The 24870-nt window shown below is 43.2% G+C and overlaps 1 protein-coding gene across 1 annotated transcript in view; it reads right to left on the minus strand.

Annotated features, from left to right (window-relative positions):
• The window catches only part of LOC129703784 (collagen alpha-5(IV) chain-like), a 49721-nt gene that overhangs the window by 3624 nt on the left and 21227 nt on the right, over nucleotides 1-24870 (minus strand). The window contains exons 14-23 of the mRNA XM_055646494.1: nucleotides 24123-24287; nucleotides 22710-22817; nucleotides 21532-21664; nucleotides 21358-21421; nucleotides 15715-15852; nucleotides 13912-14013; nucleotides 9942-10049; nucleotides 6573-6701; nucleotides 5485-5491; nucleotides 2392-2499 (exon numbers count right to left, since the gene is read on the minus strand). Coding sequence (XP_055502469.1) covers nucleotides 2392-2499; nucleotides 5485-5491; nucleotides 6573-6701; nucleotides 9942-10049; nucleotides 13912-14013; nucleotides 15715-15852; nucleotides 21358-21421; nucleotides 21532-21664; nucleotides 22710-22817; nucleotides 24123-24287 — 1062 coding nt within the window. The remainder of the gene's footprint in view (nucleotides 1-2391; nucleotides 2500-5484; nucleotides 5492-6572; nucleotides 6702-9941; nucleotides 10050-13911; nucleotides 14014-15714; nucleotides 15853-21357; nucleotides 21422-21531; nucleotides 21665-22709; nucleotides 22818-24122; nucleotides 24288-24870) is intronic.

Raw genomic sequence — 24870 nt, forward strand, 5'->3', positions numbered from 1 at the left:
TTTCACTTGACATCATGCTCGGCACAAACATTGTGGGCTGAAGAGCCGTTCCTGTGCTGTACTGTTCTATGTTTCATATATAGTCCATGATCATCAGCAGAAACTACATGAGGAACATACAAAGCCATTTGTGTTAGTGTCACAGTCCTAAGTCCAGTTCTCTCAACCTAGTCCTCCAATTTGTAAGACTAGGCAGACTTACAGACCGCGGAGATGGACAGCCCTAATTACACGTGGGTAGCCTATTTAAAGAATCTCTTCAGGAATGGACAGATGCAAAAAAAAAAAAGAGAACATTGTAAGAAAGTAGAGCGAGTGCATAATCTAGAAGTTGACACATTTGGGGGTTGGCTACAGAGGAGTGAAGAATTGGGTACTCATAGGAGGAATTCTCAAATGAATGTACCAAGCCTCCTGCCACATATGCTGATTACTGCAGCCAATGTCCAAGTTCCTGATGCCAACCACTGGGAACTAAACAGTACATTCTCTCTACTTTCTTGAATTTCATGCTGTCAAAAAGATGCTCATCCTCAGAAGTCATCCTTCATTATGCTAGCTGATACGTCCGATTTACATCCCAAACATATAAAAACGACTATTCCAACTCAGCAAAAGAGTTATGCATATTTCCAAATGGCCAGCAGAGGGCAGAAGATCCCAGGGAGGAACCAAAAGGTATTTCACTGTCTCTGTTGCAAAGATAATTGTCATCATGGAAATATCTGCTCACGTGGTGATGTGTCATTCATGTTAAATCTCAGCCTACCCCTTATTCCCCTGCATTCATCATCAAAAAAGCATTTCTGGCTCTATAATATCCTCTAAACCTGGCTGCATTATAGTTATTGAGCTCCTAAGGCCTCTTTCTTGCAGTGATTAACTTTAGACTCAATCATTGTAAAGTTGTGCATAGCTGGCTTCCCATTTTCACCTGAAATGTTGCTGCCCTTGTCTAATTCGTAGCAGGACCTACTTTTGTTCACAGTTAAGTGAAGCTTGTTTGTCAGGCTTGGATACTATTCATGTAAGGAATATTGGGGGAAATATTCAAAAGACTTGGTCATAGAGATAGGTCTTAAGGAGCATTGTGATTCACACACAAATATAGTCCATGTTCCATCAGCGGACAGTGCAGGTATTACTATGACCCAAGACACATGGAGAACTGCTGGAACGTATCCATCTTGCTTACTACAATCTTGAAATGCCATGTACAAATACCATATATACATGACATTTAGTTTTCAACACTACAAGCATGCTTGCTCTCAGTTCCCTTGTCCCTTCTTGCTCTGTGACCTCTTCCAGCCTTGCTCTTCCTCATGTATCTGTTCACCAAATCTGATCTATTGTGTGTGCCTGATTTTACTTCTGGCTCAGATCGTCAAGTCTGGAGTTTCCTCTCCAGATCTTTCTCCCCCTTTACGGCATTCTTTAAAATGTACCTCTGACCCAGGCACCTGATCATTTGCTGCAATACTTCCCCAACTGGCTTGGTGTTGAAGTTTATTCTGCAACACCCCAATGCTGTGGCCTGGGAACGTTTAGCATGCTGTACTTCTATTGATTCAAAGTTTTGAAAGACTTGAAGAAGAGCAATGAAATGTTCCCTTTTGTGCATTGTAGCACCTGTATAGGGAAGGAATTACAATTGGGGTTTAATTACTTATCTGCAACGTAAAAAGGAAAGCAAGGCATCATGGATTATGTTTGTGCCATACAGGATACACATCCTTTCTCCTGAAGATGTCACAAAAAATTCCAATCATATGATAGGAAGATATTAGTGAGGAACTCTGAGTGAGAAGGATGGACGTCAACTAGTGTGGCTGCAAAGAAGATCAATCAGCAAAGGTACACACAGAAACACAATTGTCCCTCCCTAATCCTCACCATTCATCTGAAGGAATAATCCTGAGTAACTAAAACAATTCACAATGACTGGAGCTCAGCGATGTAATGTTAACACATTCTAATTGTATCCAGACTTGCTGGTCAGGAAACCCATAAGATCAAGTGGAATGACATTTTACACAATGCTCCTCAATTGATTTCAATAAAAAACAAAATCTATTGCTATATTGACCAACATTGACCTGTTGCCATTTGTAACAGGAGAGTTGACAAATGCGTTCCCATTTATTTGAAAGCAATTAATTATCCAGCTCATTTATCAAAATTTAATAATATTCAGTTAGTATTCAAAAAATAGTTTTATTTTAGAGACAATGTAATAATAACTGACAATATTATCAATTTAAAAATGTAAGACAGTAATGATGTAATAGATTATGTACCTATCTCCAATAAAAAATATTTTCAAAAAAAAAAAAAAAAAAAAAAATTTTAGTTGTCTGTACGATGCTGTCTTGGCAAATGCTCTCCTACCTGGTGGACCATCAACACCTTGCAGACCATCACTTCCTTGAGGTCCGTGAGATATAATACTGCAGGTTGGTCCTCTTAGGCCTGGAGGTCCAGGTGGCCCACTCTCACCTGTAATGTCAATTCAAAATTACTGATGGTATTGAAGTAATGATCCCATTTATTAAAGTACTCAGAGAAATGTTGTGTCATTGTTACAGATTTTAAATTTGGACAAGACAATGTTTTAGAATACAGCCACTGATAAATCTGTTGTATTCACATTTTTCGGGAGTGGTGAAAGTAATTTTAATCTGAAACTGATTGTTAAAGATGATGGTGCCACTAGTGCTTGGGTTGTGTATTTACAAAAAAAAGTTCTGGAATCTCCATGTTATGTATCTAAAAGGAGTTACCTGGGTGCATAACTATAAGACATCTGCAATGCAACCTTTGAAGCCACCTGCACAAAATTTATTCCCACCTCCGGTGGTTATGGACAACACAAATCACTCGCACAGAGGCATGGCTGAACTGGAGAGCTGACGTCTGCTTCTGTATTAGTTATAGGGACATAGTTGCCTGCTTGGCTGCTAGGAAGTCCATGCTGAGAGATTTCCGTAGGGAAACGCTGTTTGGCATGTTGTTTGCTCCCACCACTCCTGCTGATATCTTCAGGGCCACTGACTGTATAACCAACCACCACACTGAGCTTCTCAACCCCAGGCCATGTTGTGAACTTAGTCCCATTACAAATGGTGAATCCCATCACCCGTCTCACCCACTGATTTCCCTGTCACTCTGGCCTGATATTGACACTTCCCTTGATGCCCCCGACCCTCCATCTCTTACGACAGGCTCAATCCTGTCACCTCCCCAACTCCCACCTGTAACTCTTCAGCCTGGCGTGCAGTGGATTGTTGCTACTGTCATGGTTGAAGGCTCTCTTCACACAAACTGACACTGGAGCAACTGAGGACTGAAGCCTTTTTAATCCTATTTTGCTGCTTTTGTTGATCATTGGTTCAGGATCAATAGAATGGGTTTTATAGTGAATGGAGCAGCTATCCGGGGCTCTAGGGAGTTTGCTGTACAATGAACCGTCATGTGAGAATCGGCATTCGGCCCTAAGTGTACTAATCGGCATGTCAGGGTGAGAGGGATAATGGAGAGCATGCTGACAGACCCCTGAGGTGCTGTCGGTGAGGTGTTTGCACGTTCTCCATGTGACCGGTTTCTCCTGGCTTCTCCAGTTTCTTCCCAACATCCTAAAGAGGTTTGTGGGTTAATTGGCCTGTAAGTGTAAGTTGTCCCTAGTGTGTGGGTGAATGGTCGAATCAGGAGGGAGTTGATGGGAATGTGGGGAAAATAAAACAGATTAGGATTTGAGTAAAGATGGTGCTTGATCGCACACTTCCCCGACTGTATCTGTTACTATGGCTAGAGGTTGAGAGAGATGTAGCAGTGGCAAAGAGAAAGTGACATATCTTGTTTGCTTCAAGAGGGTCAGCAGGCGGCCTTGTAATGATAAAGATGCCATTCAAATAAAATCTGCTGTTGTTTTGTTGACCTGTTGAAGGCTGGGGCTCAGGTGTGTTGTGTCCTAACATTGGTGAGCTTGGCATGTCAGGTAGACAGACTTCCAAAGCTAAAAGGGATCTTCTGCCTTATGTTATATTTTGCTCACAGTCACAGATCTTGTATAATAAATCTCAGCGATGAGGCATTCTGACAAATGACTTTTGTCCGGCTTGTCCACGAAGATTCTCTCAAACCTCCACAGAGATGCTCTATTGTGACAGGATGCATCTCAGCCTAGTATGGCAACTGCTCTGCTCTTGATCTATCTTTCTTGTGCCATCTTCCCATAACCCCTGACACTCGTGCAAATCAAAAATCTATCAATCTCCGCTTTAACAACATCCATTGACCTGACCTCCATGCGTTGATGATTCCTTCACCATCGGGAGAAGGTGGGGCCGAATGATGGAGACATTGGGATGATGTGTGCCAAGCATAAAAATGCCTGGGCAGTTTGAACCAACCCTCCTTTATACAGTGAATGAGGTGAGCACAAAATTCATTCACTTTGGTGAGACTGCAAATAGAGAATTGGGTTTACAAATATGCCTATCCACAATGATTTCTAGATATAGCATTGCATTATTCTGTAACGGTGGTTTGGGGCCAATTTTGGGAAGGCGATGCAATGGAGAAAATCCTATTTAAAGAGAAACCTCATGGTTTGTCATTACACAGAGTGAATGGAGGGGGAATTCTACACAGTGAGCGTTTGTACAATGTGCCTGTAAATACAAGGGGCCCCACAGGGACAAGGATAAGTAAGTTATACTAAGTATCACATATTATCCTTTACATATTCACATAAAATATTAATCGGGCAAATCACTATTCACAAATAGTCTCAATTAATCAATATACTCAAGTGCTCACCTGTCAGACCTGGAGAGAGTTCATAATGCAAAGGTGAAGCAGCAGGTGATAGTATGGATTCAAGTGATGATATTAGTCAAAGCCAAATGCAAACATGCAAATCAAAACAAGAATTAATAAAACTCAACAGGTTTCTTCTTTTCCTTTAATACAAGCAGGAAATGGTGATCAGACACAAGATGACAACAAACGAATGAGGTAACGTGAAGCAGCAACAGATTTTGCCAACCTAGCAACAGTACCAGGTAGACAAAAATGCTGGAGAAACTCAGTGGGTGAGGCAGCATCTATGGAGTCTGAAGAAGGGTCTCGACCCGAAACGTCACTTATTCCTTCGCTCCATAGATGCTGCCTCACTCGCTGAGTTTCTCCGGCATTTTTGTCTACCTTTGATTTTTTCAGCATCTGCAGTTCTTTCTTAAACAGCAACAGTTCATGGTTCCGATGACCTGGGCTAGAATTGATGGTTGGATAATACTCTAAACACTCCCATGATTGATACTTGACTTTAATTAAAGTTAATTGATTCCTTTGTGCATGCGCATATATACCAATCTCAAAAATATCTCTTCAAACTGGAAGGAGATTAAAGTTTTTCGTAATCTTCCAATTACTTTAAAAGTTCAGCCAGGTCTAATAGAGACATCAGTGTCATTCCTTTACCTGCGATCTGAACTGAGAGCACATTCAACGTCCTCAGCACACAGTACAGTTTGTGAGGCCGGCCAGGTAATCCTTTCAAAACTCGGCAGGTTAAAGTTTGTCTTAAATAACTATACCTCAATGCATTGCAATGCAGGCTTCCACTTGTGTTTATAGTGAGATGTTGAAACGCAGTGCAATTCCAAGCAAAAATATGCACCACAGAAAATTATAAAAGGTCACAGTGGCGCAGCAGTTGAGTTGCTGCCTTACAATGCCAGAGACCCAGGTTCCATCCTGACTACTGGTGCTGTCTGTATGGAGTTAGTACGTTCTCCTCGTGACTGTGTGGGTTTTTTTTGGGTGCTCCAGTTTCCCCCACCTCCAAAGACGTGCAGGTTTACAGGTTAATTGGCTTGGATAAAAATTGTAAGTTGTCCCTACTGTGTAGGATAGTGCTAGGGGATTACTGGTTGGCACGGACTCAGTGGGCCGAAGGGCCTGTTTCCTCGCTGTATCTTTCTACTAAACTAAACTTAACCAAAACACTTGCAGGAAGTACTGAAGCACAAACCCCTAACTAATGCAATGTTTTCCAACGATGCTGAAGGCAAAGCATTCTCAAGCTTTTGATATTGATTTCATTATTGAAAACATATTGTGGCGAAAATCAATCTTCTGCTCTACAAGTTAAATGATGTTGTAACATATGCTTGTTGAACTCTGCTTCTGATCAGTGACATGTGCATGAGGAAGAAGCAGGATAAGGGGATCCTCAATAATCATCTAAGAACAGTCTGCAAAATGGAGATAAAAACACACCTGAACACATGGGTTCTAATGTTAATGACTCGTGCATGCCAGTCTAAAACCCAGAAAGCTACAATTCCTGCACAAACTTGTGCTTTCGGTCCTGCACAAACTTGTGCTTTCGGTATTTGGTTCATTTGGAACAACGAATTTCACAAAACAACATCCAATGGAGAAATGGCATTAAAGCATGCATTTTGCATGTTTAACCGGAAAGCAATTTTTTTCATTTAAAATGCAAAGTGTTGCCAGGCACTCAGTATTCAACTGAAGATTAATCCTTCAATGTACTTTCCTACCTTCTGGGCCTCGAGGTCCTGGTGTTCCTCTTGGGCATGGAGTAGGTCCACCAGGAGGTCCTGGAGCACCCTTTGCACCATTAGGACCCTGTGGTCCTGGCGATCCTGATGGTCCAGGTTCACTAGGTCCTTTAGACAAACAAGATCACAGCTCTTTTAATAGATCAAGCAACAGTTCACGGGATAATGCTAAATCGACAACTTGGAGACAATTCAAGCTCTAGTATGGGAACTTGACCTAACTGGAGATCATTCCATAACAACAGCAGAGACCTCCGTTCAATCCTAGCCGTGAGTGTCACCTGTGTGGGGTTTACCTGTGACTGTGTGAGGTTCCGCCAGAATGGTCACACATTCCTAAAGATGTGCAGGTTGGCAGGTCAATTAATTGCTATAACGTGCCCTTAGTGTATCAGTGAGTAGCAGCATCTGAGGGTGATTTGATGAGAAAGTGGGATTGATGTTGGATTAGTTTAAATGTGTAGTTGATGGTCAATGTAGACTTTGTGGTCTGAAGGACCAATTTCCATTCTATGCACAATTCACATTAATGCATTTGATGTTGGTATTCACAGGACAGTATAGATATGAAGGGTATAGATCGTGACGAGAAATTCACTCCACTCAGAAGAGTCATAGAAGCAACAGAAGGCTTATAAAAGAAGTACATTTTCCAATGGAAATTAATGGAAACAAATACCAGAAACTGTACATCGCCATTGTTCAGTTCATTTAGTTAGTGGTTGCAAATACATTTTTGAGTAAAACTGTTTTACTCAATGTGATAAACCAACATTGTATGTACGCCAAAGAGATGTGATTTTTCTGATTGGAGGCTTGTCACCAAATGAATGCTGCAAGGGTCAGTACTGGGGTCCACTATTATTTGTTATATGCATTAACAACTTGGATGGCAATGTGGTTAACATTGTCAGTAAATTTGCAGATGGCACCAAAATTGCTGGTATGATGGACAGTGAGGAAAGATATCTCAGTTTACAATGAAATCTAGATCAATTGGGAAGGTGGGCCAAGGAATGGCGGAAGGAATTAAACTCTAACAAGTGTGAGATGTTACACTTCGATTATGTCAAACCAGGGCAGGATTTACACAGTGAATGGTAGAGCACTGGAAGTGTGTGGGGGACAGAGAAATCTAGGAGTACAAGTACAGAGTTCCCTGAAAGTGGCAGTTCAGGTGGACAGGGCGGTGAAGAAAGCACTTGGCACACTTGGAAAGATATTGAGTACAAAACTGGGGCATCATGATTCAGCTGTACAATTTGTAGGTGAGACCACACTTGGAGTACTGTGTGCAGTTCTGGTCGTTTGGCTAAAATAAGTATGTCATTCAGTTCCTATAGACCAGTTCAGTTGGAATGGGTGCAGAAGTGATTCACTGGGATGGTACCTGGTCTTGTGGAGCTGCTGGATAAGCTGGGACTGTATCTATGAAACTTAGATATCTGAGGAACCATGTTGCAATCTACAAAACCAGTATGGCCATGGATAAAGTGAACACTCTTTTTCCCTCAGAGTAGATGCTAAAACTAGAAGGCATAGGCTTAGGGGGAGAAGGGAAGTTACCAGGGACCTCAGAGGCACCTTTTTCACTCCAAGGGTAGGCCATAGCTGGAATAAACTGCTAGAGAAAGCTGCAGAAGTAAATATAATTACAACTTAAAAGACATTTGGATAGATACATGAATATGAAGAGTTTAGAGGGACATGGGCCAAATGCAGGAAAATGGGACTCGCCCAGTATGCCAACTTGGTCGACATGCATAAGGCTGGCCTCCATACTGTATAGTACATGACTATGTGGATTCTATCTGTTCAGAATGAATCTATTCAGAATGCAATAAACTGGAGGACATGAGATTGGATGCATCTGGAATCCACTAAAATAAGAAATGACAACACTTGTCCTTACCGGGAGGTCCACTTATTCCTTTCTGTCCTCGTAAACCATTTAATCCATTTAAACCAGGGGATCCAATTTGACCTAGAGTCAAGAGAACACTCTTTACAAATCGTTTGTTTTCATGTTCAACATTTAATAATTTTTAAGCATTGCACTCGACATATCTGTTTATATTTGTAGTTGTGAATCTTTACGTCTCAGCGTTAGGGTAAGGGATTGTTACTTTTCCCAAAAGACGGCGGAATTGAGTAGAGGAGGAACACGTGGGGATTTATAAAGCAGTCAGTAAGATAAGGGCTTGGTAGTTTCAGAATAAAGGGGACTCAGGAGCAGCCAGAATGAGAGTGGTGACAAGCAATATCCACGTAGGAAGAGTTGAGGCTTTGTATGGTGAGGCTTTGATGAAGGAACTTAGCAGAAATATAGCAGGTAAGGTATTTTAACTTTACTCTTCAGGCTTATTGTTGGCATTGGTATAGAGTTATTATTGTCACATTACGGCAGTGATATGCTTCCGAAGAGCCACAAAATGCTGGAGTAGCTCAGTGGGTCAGGCAGCATCTCTGGAGAAAAGGAATAGGTAACGTTTCGGGTCAAGACCCTTTTTCCGGTTCCGCGGGATATGGAAGATGAGGGAAATAGTTTGTATCTGGGTGACTACACGTGTGGGAAATGTATCCAGCTGCAGTTCCTGACTGACAGCCTCAAGGAAGTGGGTCTGGTATTGGATGCACACAGGATCACCTGAGATGCTGAGAGCACCATAGCTAGGAGTTCTCAGGAGGTGGTCACAACTAAGATGCAGGCTACAGGGAGTTGGGTGACCACCAGGAAAGGTAAAAAGAGCAAGTCTATAGTGCAGCCTGGGGCCATTCCTCCTCAGTAACAGGCATTTGGATTCTGTAGCAGGAAATTAGCTTTCCGCGGGCGGCAGCAGCAGCCAGGTCTATGGCACCATAAGTAGCTAGTCAGACAGAACTATAGTGAGACCAGACTCAATAGTGAGGGGGGTAGACAGGAGATTCTGTGGACACAGCCAGAGGTGGTTGTGCACATTGGTATCAACAATAGAAGTAGAAAAAGGGGTCAGGGCCTGCAAAGTGAATATAGGGAGAGAGCAAAGAGGTTACATTTTTGATTTGATTTGATTTGATTTGACAGGACGTTAAGGGTAGGAATATCTAGATCGATCGTGATTGTTACTATTGAGGGCGGGGATCATGACAGAAGCCACCTCGTGGCGATCCCCGTGAACGACGACACGATGCACCTTGTGACGTGTCAGGCGACCAATTCTGTCAACATGTTGGACGATGACAGAAGCCAACAGCAAGCTATGTGTCGTCTGCACACAAGCGAACGAACTATTGAGGGCTTACTCCTGAATATTATCTGTTTTTATGGGCTGCCTTTGATTACATTGGTGAGATGTCTCCACAACTTACCTTTGAGGCCTGGTGCACATGGAGAGTCCACAGGTCCTGGTTGTCCCTGCACACCAGGTAATCCTGAGGGACCTGGCACCCCTGAATCTCCTGGAGGCCCTTGAGCACCTGAGGAGCACAAGCAGCACAATGAATATTGCACGAGTGATTACATGAAGCTCAATCTTATTTCCAGCTCATGTAACATCTTTGGCGTAACATTACATACATACACAGCCATTCAACTCAGCAGGGAGTACACATTGAAGGGGAGCTAACAGCTTACCTCATGCCAGGGAAGTCGATTTCTCACTCCCAGCTCCCTCAGGGTAACTAAATATTTCTATCAAATGCTAACATTCTTCTTGTGCTGGTCCCTGTGTCCCGGGTTTTCGTCAGGTGCTCCGGTTCTTGTCCACATTCCCAAAGATGCGCGGGTTGTTTGATTAATTGGTCACTGTAAATATCCTTTGGCGTGTGGATGAATGGGAATGTCTCGTGGAGGGGTTTCAGTTTACAGGAGTGTAGGGAGAATTAAAATTGGGATTAGTGGAAAGGGGCATTTGACAGTTGGTAGGCAATTGGTGGCCAAAAGGGAATAGTTTCAATTGATTGAAAGTTACAACATGGAAACAGGCCCTTTGGCCCTCCAGCGTCACCCAACCATCAATCACCCAATCTAAGGGAGACAAAAGTTCTGGAGAAACTCAACGGGTGCAGCAGCATCTATGGAGCGAAGGAAATGGCAACGTTTCAGGCCGTAACCATTCTTCAGACTGATATAGGGTTGGGGGGGGGGGGGAGAAGAAAGGAGAAAGAAAGAGGAGATGCCAGAGGGCTGAGAAGGGGAGGAGCAGTGGCAGACTGGGACTAAAAAATATCGGTTGCCAGGAGACAAAGGGGCCCACCTACAACTACAATGCTATCATTTAAGAGGGGGCCCACTTGCCATCACTTGCTATCACTTCATCAGGGGCCCACTTGCCATCGGGCAAGCTGACACCCTGGCCAGTCCGCCACTGGGGAGGAGACAGCAAGGGCTACCGGAAATTGGAGAAGTCAATGTTCAAGCCGCTGGGGTGCAGACTGCCCAAGCGGAATACGAGGTGCTGCTCCTCCAATTTCCGGTGGTGCTCACTCTGGCCATGGAGGAGACCCAGGAGTCCTTCTCAGCTCTCCCTCAGCCCTCTGGCTTCTCCTCTTCCTTTCTCCTTTCTTCTCCCCGTCCCCCCCCCCCCCCCCTCACCCTACATCAGTCTGAAGAAGGGTTTTGTCCCGAAACGTTGCCTATTTCCTTCGCTCCATAGATGCTGCGGCACCCCCTGAGTTTCTCCAGCACTTTTGTCTACCTTCGATTTTCCAGCATCTGCAGTTCCTTCTTAATCACCCAATCTATGTTATTCCACTTTCGCATCCACTCCCTACACCCCAGGGGCAATTTGCAGAGGTCAATTAACTACAAACCTGCAAGTGTTTGGGATGTGGAAGGAAACAGAGAGAATGTGCAAACTCCCCACAGATAGCACCTGAAGTCATGCTCACACCTGGGTCTCTGGCGATGTGAGGCAAGAGCTCTACACGCAGTGCCAATTGGAACCTCAAGGGTGAATAAAGAAGTCAGAAGAAGTATCTGTACAAGGAGTGACCATGGATTGCCTTGCATCAGACTATGGTTGAGACAAACAACATTGTCCTCATTTTGCAGTTACACTTTTGGTGAAATTATCAGCATATCTGTGTGCTATATTGTGACAGTAACATCAGGATCCCACACATCAGGTTTAATACAGAAATTCTAATATCCACCAGGTATGGTGTTTTCAACCATCTTCAATGTAATCAAGGAAAATCAACAAATTCAAAATAAAAGTATTCCAACCATGATATTTTATTGCATGAGGTTTACTACAAAACTGTGCTCAGTAAATTGTCACCAAAAAGCAAACCATATCCATGTGATTTATAGTTCCTTCAGGTACATAATGGATAAATAAAATGGATTCTGAAATTACAAAAAGATTCTTGTTTTCTGTCACTTATTTCAAGATGTCACTTATTTTTGTTAGTGTCCTCCCATTGTTCATGTCATACTCTATCACTAAAGATCATGCTTCCTGCTTCCTGATGTGATGCCTTTCAGAATTCCACAACGTGATTGGGTTTCACAGCCATTTTGATGACATAATTGTTTCTCAAGGCCAGTGACACCCTTAAACTGAAGCTTGCCAGTGAGAAATATCAAAAATAGTCCCCGCTACAGACATCAATTGATCTTTACGCACAACTCTCTTCCACATCCCCAGAGAGCAACACCACTTTATCACTCACTACAAAGTGTAACATATGTTTTCGTGGATGCATATTTCGTAGATGTACCAGGGACAATTTTACTAAAGCCAATAAACCTACAAACCTGTATGTCTTTGTTTAGTTTAGTTTAGTTTAGAGCAGGCACGTGCTGTCAGGGAAGGCAAGGTAGGCAGTGCCTACCCTGACTAAAATTATAAAAAGGTAATTATTAAATATAAATAGTAAAGATTTCCAATTCATTTACTAAATTCAGAATTTATTACTAAATGGTTATTATTTTATTAATCGATCTTAGGAAGGCATAATTCTCCCGTGCCTTTCATCCGCAGTACGCGTAATACGAGTAACTATGTTCAACTCGCGTGCAGTGGGCGCTGCTTCAAGCCGTCACTTACAACGGGCAATAAAGGCAGCTGAAATTCTGCCTTTGCATGTGTGCTACAGGAGAGGAGAGTAATCTGTGCATGCGCGGTTTTTAAAGATTCTTTAAAAGTCGATTGACTGGCTAGCGGACCAATCTGCGCCTGTGCGGATTTCATGATTTTCTGCGCATGGGCGGATTTTTATCATTTTTTGAAAAGTCGACTGACTGCCTACTGCCTATCCTCATTACTCACAGCACGTGGCTGTTTTAGAGATACAGTACAGAAACAGGCCGCTCGGCCCACCAAGTCTGTGCTGACCAACAATCGTAGCACACGAACGCTATCCTACACACCAGGGACAATTTACAATTTTACTAAAGCCAATAAACCTACAAACCTGCATGTCTTTGGAATGTGGGAGGAAACTGGAGCACTCGCAGAAAACCCACCCAGGTCACTCAGGGGAGAACACACAAACTCTGTGCAGACACCACCCGTGGTCAGGATCGAACTCAGGTCTCTGGCACTGTAAGGCAGCAACTCTACGCCACCATGCTCCCCTTATTTCATACAATTTAATACATTTGAAATACAGGAAAACATTCCGGAAGGAAGCAGGGGAGTGGAATTAGACCTCGATCTCCTAAATACCCCACATAGATACAATGGGTCACCATGCAATAAACCTCTTCATCAAATTCTTCTTGCCAAGTCTACATTTGACTGGTACACTTGCATTATAAAGTTAGAGTTATACAACACAGAAACAGCCCCTTCACCCCAACCTGTCCTTGCCAACCAAGATGCTAGACCCATATTGCTGCATGTGGCCCATAGACCTTTAAACCGTCCTTATCCATGTATCTGTCAAAATGTCTTTTAAATACTGTAATTGTACCTGCCTCTGCAAGCTTCCTCTGGTAGCTCATTCCATACACCCACTGTATGAAAAAAGTTGCCCCTTATGTCTCTTTTAAATCCTTGCCTTTTGAATTTACGTCTATGTCCCCTAGGGCTTTTGATGTTGGTGGATCCTGTTCTTCAGAATCCCCTCCAGTAACATTCCCACCAGTGGTGTTAGGCTCACTGGCTTGCAGTTTCCTGGCTTGCCCTTGTAGCCCTTCTTAAATAGAGGAACAACATTAGTCACCCACCAGTCTTCTGATACCTCACCCGTGGCGAAAGATGCAGCAAATATCTCTGCCATTCACCACTACAATTTCTTCCCTGGTTCCCCACAATGACAACATCTAAAATAATTGATATTGATAACAGAGTTAGTGGGTCAGTCATTCATTTTAAATAGCTATCGTTACCTGGGAAACCAGGGGTCCCGGGAACTCCATGGATTCCTGTTGCTCCAGGTTGACCCGGCTTTCCATTTGAACCATGGAGACCACGTTGTCCAGGTAACCCATCTAAACCTACAAAAAGGAAATAAAGTAATTGCACACATCGTGTTAAAACATTATAGCATCAGTATATATTTATTGTTCATCAGTCAGAGTATGGAGTATAGTTGGGATGTTATGTTACAGGTGTACCAGACATTGGTGATGCCACATTTGAAATATTGTGTTCAGTTTTGGTCAACTCGTTGCAGGAAGGATACAATACAATACAATACAATACCGTTTATTGTCATTTGAACCTAAGTTCAAACAAAATTTCGTTTCTGCAGTCATACGAACAAGGAAAAAAAAACCAAGACACACAATTAACACAATTTACGCAGACATCATCACAGTGAATCTCCAAACACTTCCTCACTGTGATGGAAGGCAAAGACTTGTCTCTCCCCTGTACTTTATTCTTCTCCCGATGGTGCTAAGCTGGAAAGAATGCAGATAAGATTTGCGAGGAAATTGCCAGGACTCAAGGGCCTGAGCTATAGGGAGTTGCTGAGCAGGTTAGGACATTATTCCTTGGAGAACAGGAGGATGTGGGGTGATCTTATAGAGGTGTATAAGATCATGACGGGAACATAAAGATTAAATGCACAGAGTTTTTTATTCAGAGTAGGGGGATCAAGAACCAGAGGACATAAGTTTAAGGTAAGAGGGGAAAGATTTAATAGGAAGCCACGGGGCAACTTTTTGAACTATATGGAACAATCTAACAGAGGAGGTAGTGAGGCAGGTACAATCACAACTTATACAATAAATTTGGATAGGAAAGGTTTAGAAGGATATGGCAGGTGGGACTAGTGTAGATAGGGTATCTCAGTTGGCAGTGGCATGTTGGGCTGAAGGGGCTGTTTCATGCTGTATCACTAAATAAAATAAAAACAGAATTCACTATCAGCCGACCCAAAACATTGAACATTAAACATGAAAGAGCATATCACTAAAACAAAGTCCTTTATAGCATAAATGTGGCCATTGTTCCTCTGGCCACAGTCCTGGTCGGAAATTCAAGAGAGATGCAAATATGTTTTTTCCCTGGACTGTAATGAATCTTTGGAGATCACCACCTGTGTAGACTTAATCCTTGGGTATATTCAAGGCTGACATCAAATGATTTTTAGTCATTAAGATAACCAAGAGATATGAGGTTGGTCAGTGGACACATTTGATTCTGAGGTGAAGGATCAGCCATGATCTTATTGAATAGCTCAGTAAGGGCTGAATGGCCCATTCCCACTCCCATTTCTTATACCTGGACAGTCATACAGCATGGAAAATTGTCCATTCTATAGCTTCAACCTTTCTATAGTTAGGCAACAATAACTGCCTACAGTGCTCCAAGTGTGGTCTCACAAATGACTTTGACAGTTGCAATATGAGATCCCAACGTCTGCACTCAGTGCCTGATTGATGAAGGCAAGCATGCCATATGCCTTTCTTACCACTGTGTCTCTCTGTGATGCCACTTTCAGGGAACTATGTACCTGTACCCAAAAGTTGATCTGCTCTACAACGTTCTCCAGGACCTTTCTATTTGATGTGCAAGTCCTTCCCTGGTTCAACTTACCAAAATGTAAAACATCGCTCTTGTCCCAGTTAAATTCCTTCTGCCATTCCTTTGCCCACGGCCCCAGTTCATCCAGATCCTGTTGTAAACTTAGATAACCTTCTTCACTGTCCACTACACCCCAATATGGATGCCATCCTACTAACCATGTCAACCACAGCAGGCTCCAAATTGTTAATATAAATGACAAACAACATGGATCCAGCACCAATCCCTATGGCGTACCACTGGTCAAAGGCCATAAATCCAAATAACAGTCCCCTGGTACCATCCTCTGTCTCCTTCTACAATTACAATTCCGAATACAAGTGGTTATCTCAGCTTGTATCCCATGCAATGTAACCTTCCAGACCATCCTACCATGCAGGACCTTGTTAGACACCTTGATAAAGTCCATGTATCATCTATCGTCTCGATAAAATAACTTGATTACAATTTGTTGGGCAAAAGTTCCTATGCACAAAACTTTGCTGACTTTTCCTAATTAGCCCTCGCCTTGCCAAATGCTGGTAGATTCTACCCCTCAGAATTTGTTCTTATATTCCAGGTTGCATGGGACATTTCAAATGAAAGACAAACACATTGCCAGCTTTTAATTAAGTTAAAAATTCTGTCAACATGCTAACTGCAACATAAAATAGCGCGAATGATGTAACTGCAGATGCTGGTTTAAACTGAAGATATACACAAAATGCTTGAGTAACTCAGTGGGACAGACAACACCTCTGGAGAGAAGGAAGAGGTGACGTTTCGAGTCGAAACCCTTCTTCACACAAGTTAGGAGAAATGGAAACGAGAGATATAGACGATGATGTAGAGAGATGAAGAACAATGAATGAAAGATATGCAAAAAAGTAACGATGATTAAGGAAACAGGCCATTGTTAGCTGTTTGTTGGAAGAAAAATGAGAAGCTGGTGCAACTTGGGTGGGGGAGGGTTGGAAAGGGTAGTCATGGTGGCACAGCGGAGTTGCTGCCTTACAGCAAAATGCAGCGCCAGAGACCCGGGTTCGATCCTGACTACGGGTGCTGTCTGTATGGAGTTTGTACGTTCTCCCCGTGTTCTGCGTGGGTTTTCTCCGAGATCTTCGGTTTCCTCCCACACTCCAAAGGCGTGCAGGTTTGTTGTTTAATTGGCTTGATTAATTGGCTTGATAAAAATGTAAAATTGTCCAAGTTGGCGACATGCAGAGTACTGCCCTGCCGACTACATAAATCACAAGGTTCAGAAGGAAAGAGAAGGAATATTGGGGGTACTTGAAGTGAGAGAAATCAATATCCATACGAAGTTGCCCAAGCAAAATATCAGATGCTGTTCTTCCAATTTGTACTTAGCCTCACTGACCATGGAGGAGACCTAGGACAGAAAGGTCAGTGGGGGAATGGGAAGGAGAATTAAAGTGTTTTGCAACTGGGAGATCAGGCGGACTGAGCAAAAGGTGTTCAGCAAAACGAACGCCCAATCTACGTTTGGTCTCGCCGATGTATAAGACTCCACATCTTGAACAACAGATACAGCAGATGAGGTCGGAGGAGGTGCAATCACCACACCTGCGCCCAAGATAAGGTGTGTATGAAGGAACAGCAGATGCTGGTGTAAATCAAAGATAGACACAAAATGCTGGAGTACATCAGCGGGACATGCAGCATCTCTGGCGAGAAGCAATGGGTGACGTTACGGGTCAAAACCCTTCTTCAGACTGACGTCAGGGGCGAGGAATAGGAAGTGTGTAGGTGTGAAGACAGGGCAAAGGAAACAAAGATCAAGGGAAATGTAGAATAGATCATTGTTAGCTGGGAGAAGGTAACAACAAAGCACTTTCCCGGAGGTTGCAGGTGGTTGCCGGGGGTTGCAGGTAGTGGAAGCAGGTATGGAGACTGACGAAAACCTCCGGGAACCGCATGGAAACCTTTGGTGGGGCTACAAAGTCTCCAGAGGTTTCCGTTCAGGTTTCCCAAGTGGGACAGGGGCATAAAAGACTGGTTGGAGAGCTGGGATGGGGGAGGGATGGAGAGAGGGAAAGCAAAGGTTACTTAAAGTTAGGGACGTCAATGTTCATACGGCTGGGGTATAAGCTGCCCAAGCTAAATATGAGGTGCTGTTCCACAAAGATGGTGCGTTGTGCATTACAAGAGCTATTTCTACTTTCAGTATCTTCTGCTCTGAAAGAAATGTACACAGTGTTCATCTTCCAATAATGATGAACTACCTTGCATGAAGCTTGCCTGTGTACTTCTGCACAATTTTAAATGTGAAGGCTGTTCCAAATTAGGAGACCCAAAAGAATGTAGTGCTGGAATGGAGCAACAAACAATATGCCAGTGTAACTCAGCAGGACAGGCAGCGTCTGGGGGTAGAAGGGAATTGTTTTGGCCGTAATGCAGGTTTTCCACCCGAAACATCAAGCATTCCTTTCCATCCACATTTGGCTGCTTGGCAGGGCTTGATTCCTCCAGATTCCAGCAGATTGTTTGTCTTTTCCAGATTTGTTTCTCTAGGAGAGTTGCCCTTGCATTCTGACACAAAAATAACTCAATCAATGGAGGATACCAAGCCCCATACCGCACCATTTGTCACCTCTATGTATTATATTCACAAGCAGCTTTGAAATATCTTTGATTGTGGAAGTAATACTCAGATAAAGCTGAGATCAGATCAAAGAATCCTTCAACTGGTTTGCTGGTTCTGCTAAATGATATTTCTCCCCAAAAGCTTTATTTTCTTGGATGACAAAGAAGATAATGAATATGATAAAACAACAACAGTGGGAGTATGAAGTAAGTCAGGTGAGTTATTTAGCTGAGAACAAGACAGAGAGTGGAAATAAGATGGGCTAAGTGAAAATAAACGTAGCCTCATCAAGTAAACCGCTTCTCAATGTCATGTAACTTGGATAGTTTTTAATTCAATTTTGCATGAACGTTAAATCTTTTCCTTTATGTTGCAATGAAAACTTGGAGATTGGCATATTTACATTCAAAGTTAGGAACAAGCTGCGATCAAAAGTCGACTGAATAAAACACTGAAGCTTGGAGTCACCACTTCCAATCATTTTCAATTATTTCTTCCCTATTCTTCAGCTAATTTCTATCCATGCTATCATTATTCCTAACATGCTTTACACTTGAATCTTTCTAGCATGTCCTGTGTCATACTACACTGAATATCTTCTGATAATGCTTCAACACACTCACCGCATTCTTCTTATCTTATTTCTAAATGGCACATGGATATGTATGGAATTAAGGGGACAAAGATCACGTGCATTAGATTAACTTCCCATCATGTTTGGCACAGGCATTGTGGCTGAAGGGCCTGTTCCTGAGCTGTGCTGTTCTATGTTTTATGTGCTATGTTCTAAATGATCATTATTTCAACTCCAATATTGCATTTTAAGAATTTGGTTGACCATAGCCCTGTGAAGCGCATTATTTTCTACCATTAGATATCTGACCTCATTATTGCACATTTCCTCATGAATCATTGATCAGATTAAAAGTAAATCTGCTAAAGGGCCTGTCCCACTTTCCCGAGTTATTCACGAATTCTCCCGAGTTTTCAAACTCGCAGCTGGCATAACTCATTATGCATAACTCGTTATGCAGCCGTAGGTACTCGGGGCTATTATTTTACTCATGGACATTTTTCATCATGCTGAAAAAAACGTCCCGACTTACCTGATGCCCCGAATACCTACAGCTGGCATAACGAACTGCTGCATTATATCCACGGGCTCCTATGGCCTCCCACGGGCTCGTTACGAACATTCTGCGAGTTTGAAAACTCGGGCGAATTCATGAATAATTCAGGAGAGTTCGCGAATAACTCAGGAAAGTGGGACAGGCCCTTCAATGGAACTCCACTCCACCCTGGCCACATGACTAAACTCCATGTTCAAGAAAACGCCACACTCATCCATGGGAAATATTTCTAGATCAGTATGGTAATTATGTCATGTGCCAAACAATTTGATAATATTAAGCAGGCTGACTGGTGTAGCACAATTTTAAAATATATAAACTATTAAGCTAATGAATTGGTCTGCAAATACTCAGCAGGTCCGGCAGCTGATTCCTGGAAAGAAATACCTTACCTGGCAATCCAGGATCACCAATCTGCCCTTTCGGTCCAGGAAATGCCTTCAAACTAATAGATTCCCCCGGGTCACCTGGTGAAAGATGCATTAGTGGTTTACTTTCAGAGGAAGCTTGTAATAAAATGGCAAATTAGAAATACTAGCAGGCTGATCTTGTTCGATAAGAGATAAATATTTCTTCTTTCATTGGATTGTGAACATGCTTGTTTAAGAAACATTCATTTTTATCTCTAATTTCAAGTTATGTTAAGCATTATATCCTCTTTTCCCAATTCTGTTATCTGTTATTTATTATTGTACGAATTTGTTAGCTCAACAACCCAATGGGTGTGGCTCTGGAGAGAGGAACACTTCTATATGGACATTGATTTGAATTCCACCTGAGACTGGGAATCATTCGATCCAACTCTTTCCCAATTCCTATCTGTCTGCCTGCAATGTCAGCAGCAGTGGAGATTCCAGATGATGTCTTCTTCCCGTTTGGAACCCTGAGCTCGGCCTGACCTGGAACCTCAGTGGTGGGAGAGGGGGGTTCATGATAAATGAGGCAGTACTTTTACACATTGAATGATCGGGGCAAATCTCCAAGCATGGAAAAATGAAAGAAAACAGGAGCAGGAACGAGACTACCAGGCCCTCAAGATTGCCCCAACATTCAATGTGATCATCGCCAAACTACCTCAGAATCCTTCTGCTCCTCTGTGTTTCCAAAGGTGGACAGTTTGTAGGTTAATTAGCCTCCATTCCAAAAATTGTCCTTAATGTGTCCGGAGTGGATGTGGAGGTGGGAATAACGATAACATAGATCTAGTGTGAATGGGTGATCGATATTCAGCATGGTTTCGCTGGGCCGAAGGGCCCGTTTTCAGTCTGTACCTCTAAACTCTAAGCACACAATTCCCTGATCTTTCAAAACTATCTACCTCACTAAATTATTTTAATGATCTAACCACTGCAACCCTCTGAAGGGTAAAGAATTTCTGAGATTCACTGTCTTCTATGAGAGGAAATATCTATGTATCTTGCCGTTAAATATCTGGCCCCTAATCCTGAAATTAAATGATGTCACCCGTTTGAGCGCCTCCTACTGGTGGAAACATCTTGGCATCTTCTCTGTCATATTTCCCGAGGATCCCGCAAGTTCCAATAAGGTCACCCCTCATTCTTCTAAACACAAAAACATACGTTTATGAAACTAGAACCTGACTAGAAACTAAGATGCCAAATGCGGCAGCACATTGTGCAGAGGTAGAGTTGCTGCCTTACAGCAGTTCAATCCTGACTGCGGGTGCTGTCGGTATGGAGTTTGCATGTTCTCCATGTGACTGCAAGGGTTTTCTCTGGGTGCTCCGGTTTCCTCCCATTCCAAAGACATACAAGTTTGTAGGTTAATTGGCTTTTGTAGCTTGTGCCTAGTGTGTTGGATTGTCCCTAGTGTGTACGGGTGATCATTGGCCAGTGTGGACTCGGTGGGCTGAAGAGCCTGTTTCCACACTGTATCTCTAAACAAAACTAGACCAAGCTAAACTAAATCATGCTCATTTGAGCTGCAGAGGTCAAGTTTTTGAAACCTGAGGCCTCCATTCAGGAAGAGTGACTGTTAACTACATGGGACGAGTGTACGTCATGTCCTAACCAGGAACCCACGTGTCCACTGATACCTTCTGAGGAGCTACTCTTGTACACTCATACCTTTCGCTCCTTTACAACCTGAGGTCCCCAGTAATCCAGGAATTCCGCATTCTCCACTGTCCCCCTAAATGCAAATAAACCACAAGTTGAAATCACCTCGAATCCATTACCAGCGTCTGTTTTGATATTACAGCAGGAATTAGATGAAGCAATTCTATTCAATCAAAGACTTACTTTCTCACCATACATTCCAGGAAATCCAATGATACCTCTTTGACCTTTTGGTCCCATTGAACCCTGTCGTCCGGCTGGACCTGTTGGTCCCCACATCCCAGGTAAGCCTTTCTTGGATCCTGGTAAACCAGGCCTACCAGGGAAACCAGGGATTCCTGGAATGCCAGGAAAGCCCTTTTCACCTGAAAGAGTTGCAATGATGTATTAATGATATATATATATATACACACAAAAATATATGCACTCTTGCAGGTAGGACTATAAAATAGCACAGCACAGTAACAGATCTAGGCTTCGACAAGTAAGGATAGCTTGCCTCAGTGACAGACATCAAGCTCACGATGTAGCTACAGTTCTGAGCAGATGTACTGGTTGGCATTGGTCCACCTGTTAGTCCAGATCTCCCCACCTGATCATTGCACTGTGGAGATATTTAACGGCATGGTCCAGCTTTATTGGTTAGGCCGCATTTGAAGTATTGCGTATAGTTCCGGCTGCCCCTTCACAGAAAGGGTGTGGAGCCTTTGAGATGGTGCAAAATAGGTTTTCCAGAATGCTGCCTGGATTAGAGGGCACTAGCTATAAGGAGAGGTTGGATAAACTTGGATGGTTTTCTCTGGAGCGCCGGAAGCTGAGGTGAAACCTGATAAAAGTATATTAAATTATGAAAGGCGTAGATAGGGTAGACAGTCAGAACGTCTTTCCCAGGGTGGATAGACTAATGCCAAGAGTGGTGGGTATATAGAATGAGCTGTCAAAGGAGGTCGTTGAGGCAGATAAACAACATTAAAAAGGCATTCGGACAGGTGCATGGAGAAGAATGGTTTAGAGGGATATGGATTAAACGTGGGTAGGTAGGACTAGTGTAGATGGGGCATCTCGGTCGCAAGGGTGAGTTGGATTGACGCGTCTAATCCCATTAGAGTATGACCTATGACTTGTGGGCATAGCTTTAAGGTGAAAGGGGCAAAGTTTAAAGGGGGTGGTGGTAGAGGCAGATGCAATAGTGGCACTTAAGAGGCTTTTAGATAAGCAGACGGAGGGGTGTGGGTCATGTGAAGATAGTGGAGATAAGTTTAGTTTGGCATCGTGTTTGACACGGACATTGTGGGTCAAATATGGGCTGTTCCTGTGCTGTACTGTTCTATGTTTCATGTTAAGTCGAGGTCTCTCCTTACCTCTTGGTCCTGTAAATCCAGCTTCTCCAGGAATGCCTGGGATTCCACGATCACCTCTTACATAAATTATATTTGGTGCTGACTTTTCTCCTGGTTCCCCGATGGCTCCTGAAACAAAGCAGTTATTCCTTTCTTAATGGTGTAATTTTTTTAAATCCAGTAGATTAGCATTCATATAACAAATTTCACAATATCAGAACATGCTAAAGCACTGTGCGATTTCCATTCCTGCTCCAGATGTATTTAAGAGGGAGTTAGATGTGGCCCTTGTGGCTAAGGGGATCAGGGGGTATGGAGAGAAGGCAGGTACGGGATACTGAGTTGGATGATCAGCCATGATCATATTGAATGGCGGTGCAGGCTCGAAGGGCCGAATGGCCTACTCCTGCACCTAATTTCTATGTTTCTATGTTTCTATGTTCTCTTGGGGCCTATGGATCAGGTTAACTTATCGACATACGGTAACTAAAATCATGAGGGGCACAGATAAGATTATTAGTCACAGTCTGTTTCCCGGGGAAGACAGTCCCACCTCATCCATGCCAGTGTGATGATGACATTTATCCCATTTGCCCACATTAGCACCATATCCGTCCACACCTTTTCCATCTAAGTACCAGTCCAAACACTTTTGTTATTCAGTATAATCATCGTATGTAATTTAGTTTCAAAGTAGAGATGCTGGTTGCAGTTTACAAGTAAACCCGGCGCGGTCTGCGGACTTTGGGAGCTGCAGACTACGGTAGGAGGTGGCCAACTGTTGTCCAGGCCGCTGATGATGTCCCCCAGCCCCGACGTCGGACTTACATCACCCCGGCGAGTGGGTCTGAACATCAGGCCGCCCATAGTGGCGACTGCGGAGGACTCGGGGAGGCCCCGACCACGGGTGAACATTGGGGAACATTGGAGGAAGAGACTGACTTTGGTGCCTTCCCTCACAGTGGGGAAACTTTGATTCTGCTGTGTGGGGATGTTTTTATGTTGAATTCTATCGTGTGTTGCGTTCTTTATTTTTATTGTATGGCTGTATGGTTATCTCATTTCACTGTGCCATCTGGCACATGTGCCAAATAAATGTACCTTGTATCTTAATGGGTAAAAAAAAATCAAACTGCTGGAGGAACTCAATGGGTCAGGCAGCAACAGTGGAGGAAAATGGACGAACGATGTTTCGGGTCGGGACCCTTCTCCAGACTGATGGAGTAGAGGGGTAATTGCTGGTAGATAGATATGAGAGGAAAGGGAGGTACATGTAAACCTTTGTCTAACCTGGAAGGCCTATTGGAGGCTTTGAATGGAGGTGAGAGGTGAGATGGAATGTAGGTAAGATTCCAGCAATGGCAGTCTCTTGTGTCTCATTACATGGATGAGTTGGAAGAAAACACCAAACCTAGCTAGAAACATCATGTCAGTCTAACGTCCAATGTCCCGTACCTTTCATTCCAGGAACTCCTTTCTCTCCATCAGGGCCTGTCGTTCCATCATCCCCATTTGGACCACGTTGTCCAGGAAGGCCTGGAAGTCCCTGAGGACCTGGTACTCCTGCAAACCCCGAAATACCTTGGCTGCCAACGCTGCCTAATACACAAAGGAGAGAGGCTCAAGTAAATGAATTAAATATAAAAACACATACATTGTCAGAGCTGCCTTGAATATTACAATAAGATACCCAGAACATCCCAGCGAGCTACTTGCGTTTGCTAAAGACTTAGGAAGCAAGTCTGCACATGCCATTGATTAATCCTTCGGGGTCATTATCCTGTAAAGTGTCAGCACAATCTTCAAAGCAGAGATCCTTCTGAATGGCAGAGTGAGAGAGTGAGAGAGAGAATGGGGAGGATGTGTAGGAAGGAACTGCAGATGCTGGTTTACACCGAAGATAGACACAACATGCTGGAGCAACCCAGCAGGCCAGGTAACATCTCTGGAGAAATGGAATAGGTGACATTTTGGGTCAAGACCCTTCCTCAGACTGATAGTCAGTCTGGTGCTTGACCCGCTGAGTTACTCCAGCATTGTATGTCTATCTTCAAAGAGAATGAGGAATTTGGTTTGTGTTATTAGGAAATGTTATACGTGTGCATGCACGCCTCAGACAGAGAGAAAGAAAATGAAAAAAATAGATATGTGTTACCCAGAAATATGTGTGTATGTGTTATGT

The sequence above is a fragment of the Leucoraja erinacea genome, chromosome 14, assembly GCF_028641065.1.
Source record: "Leucoraja erinacea ecotype New England chromosome 14, Leri_hhj_1, whole genome shotgun sequence".
Classification (NCBI taxonomy): domain Eukaryota; kingdom Metazoa; phylum Chordata; class Chondrichthyes; order Rajiformes; family Rajidae; genus Leucoraja; species Leucoraja erinaceus.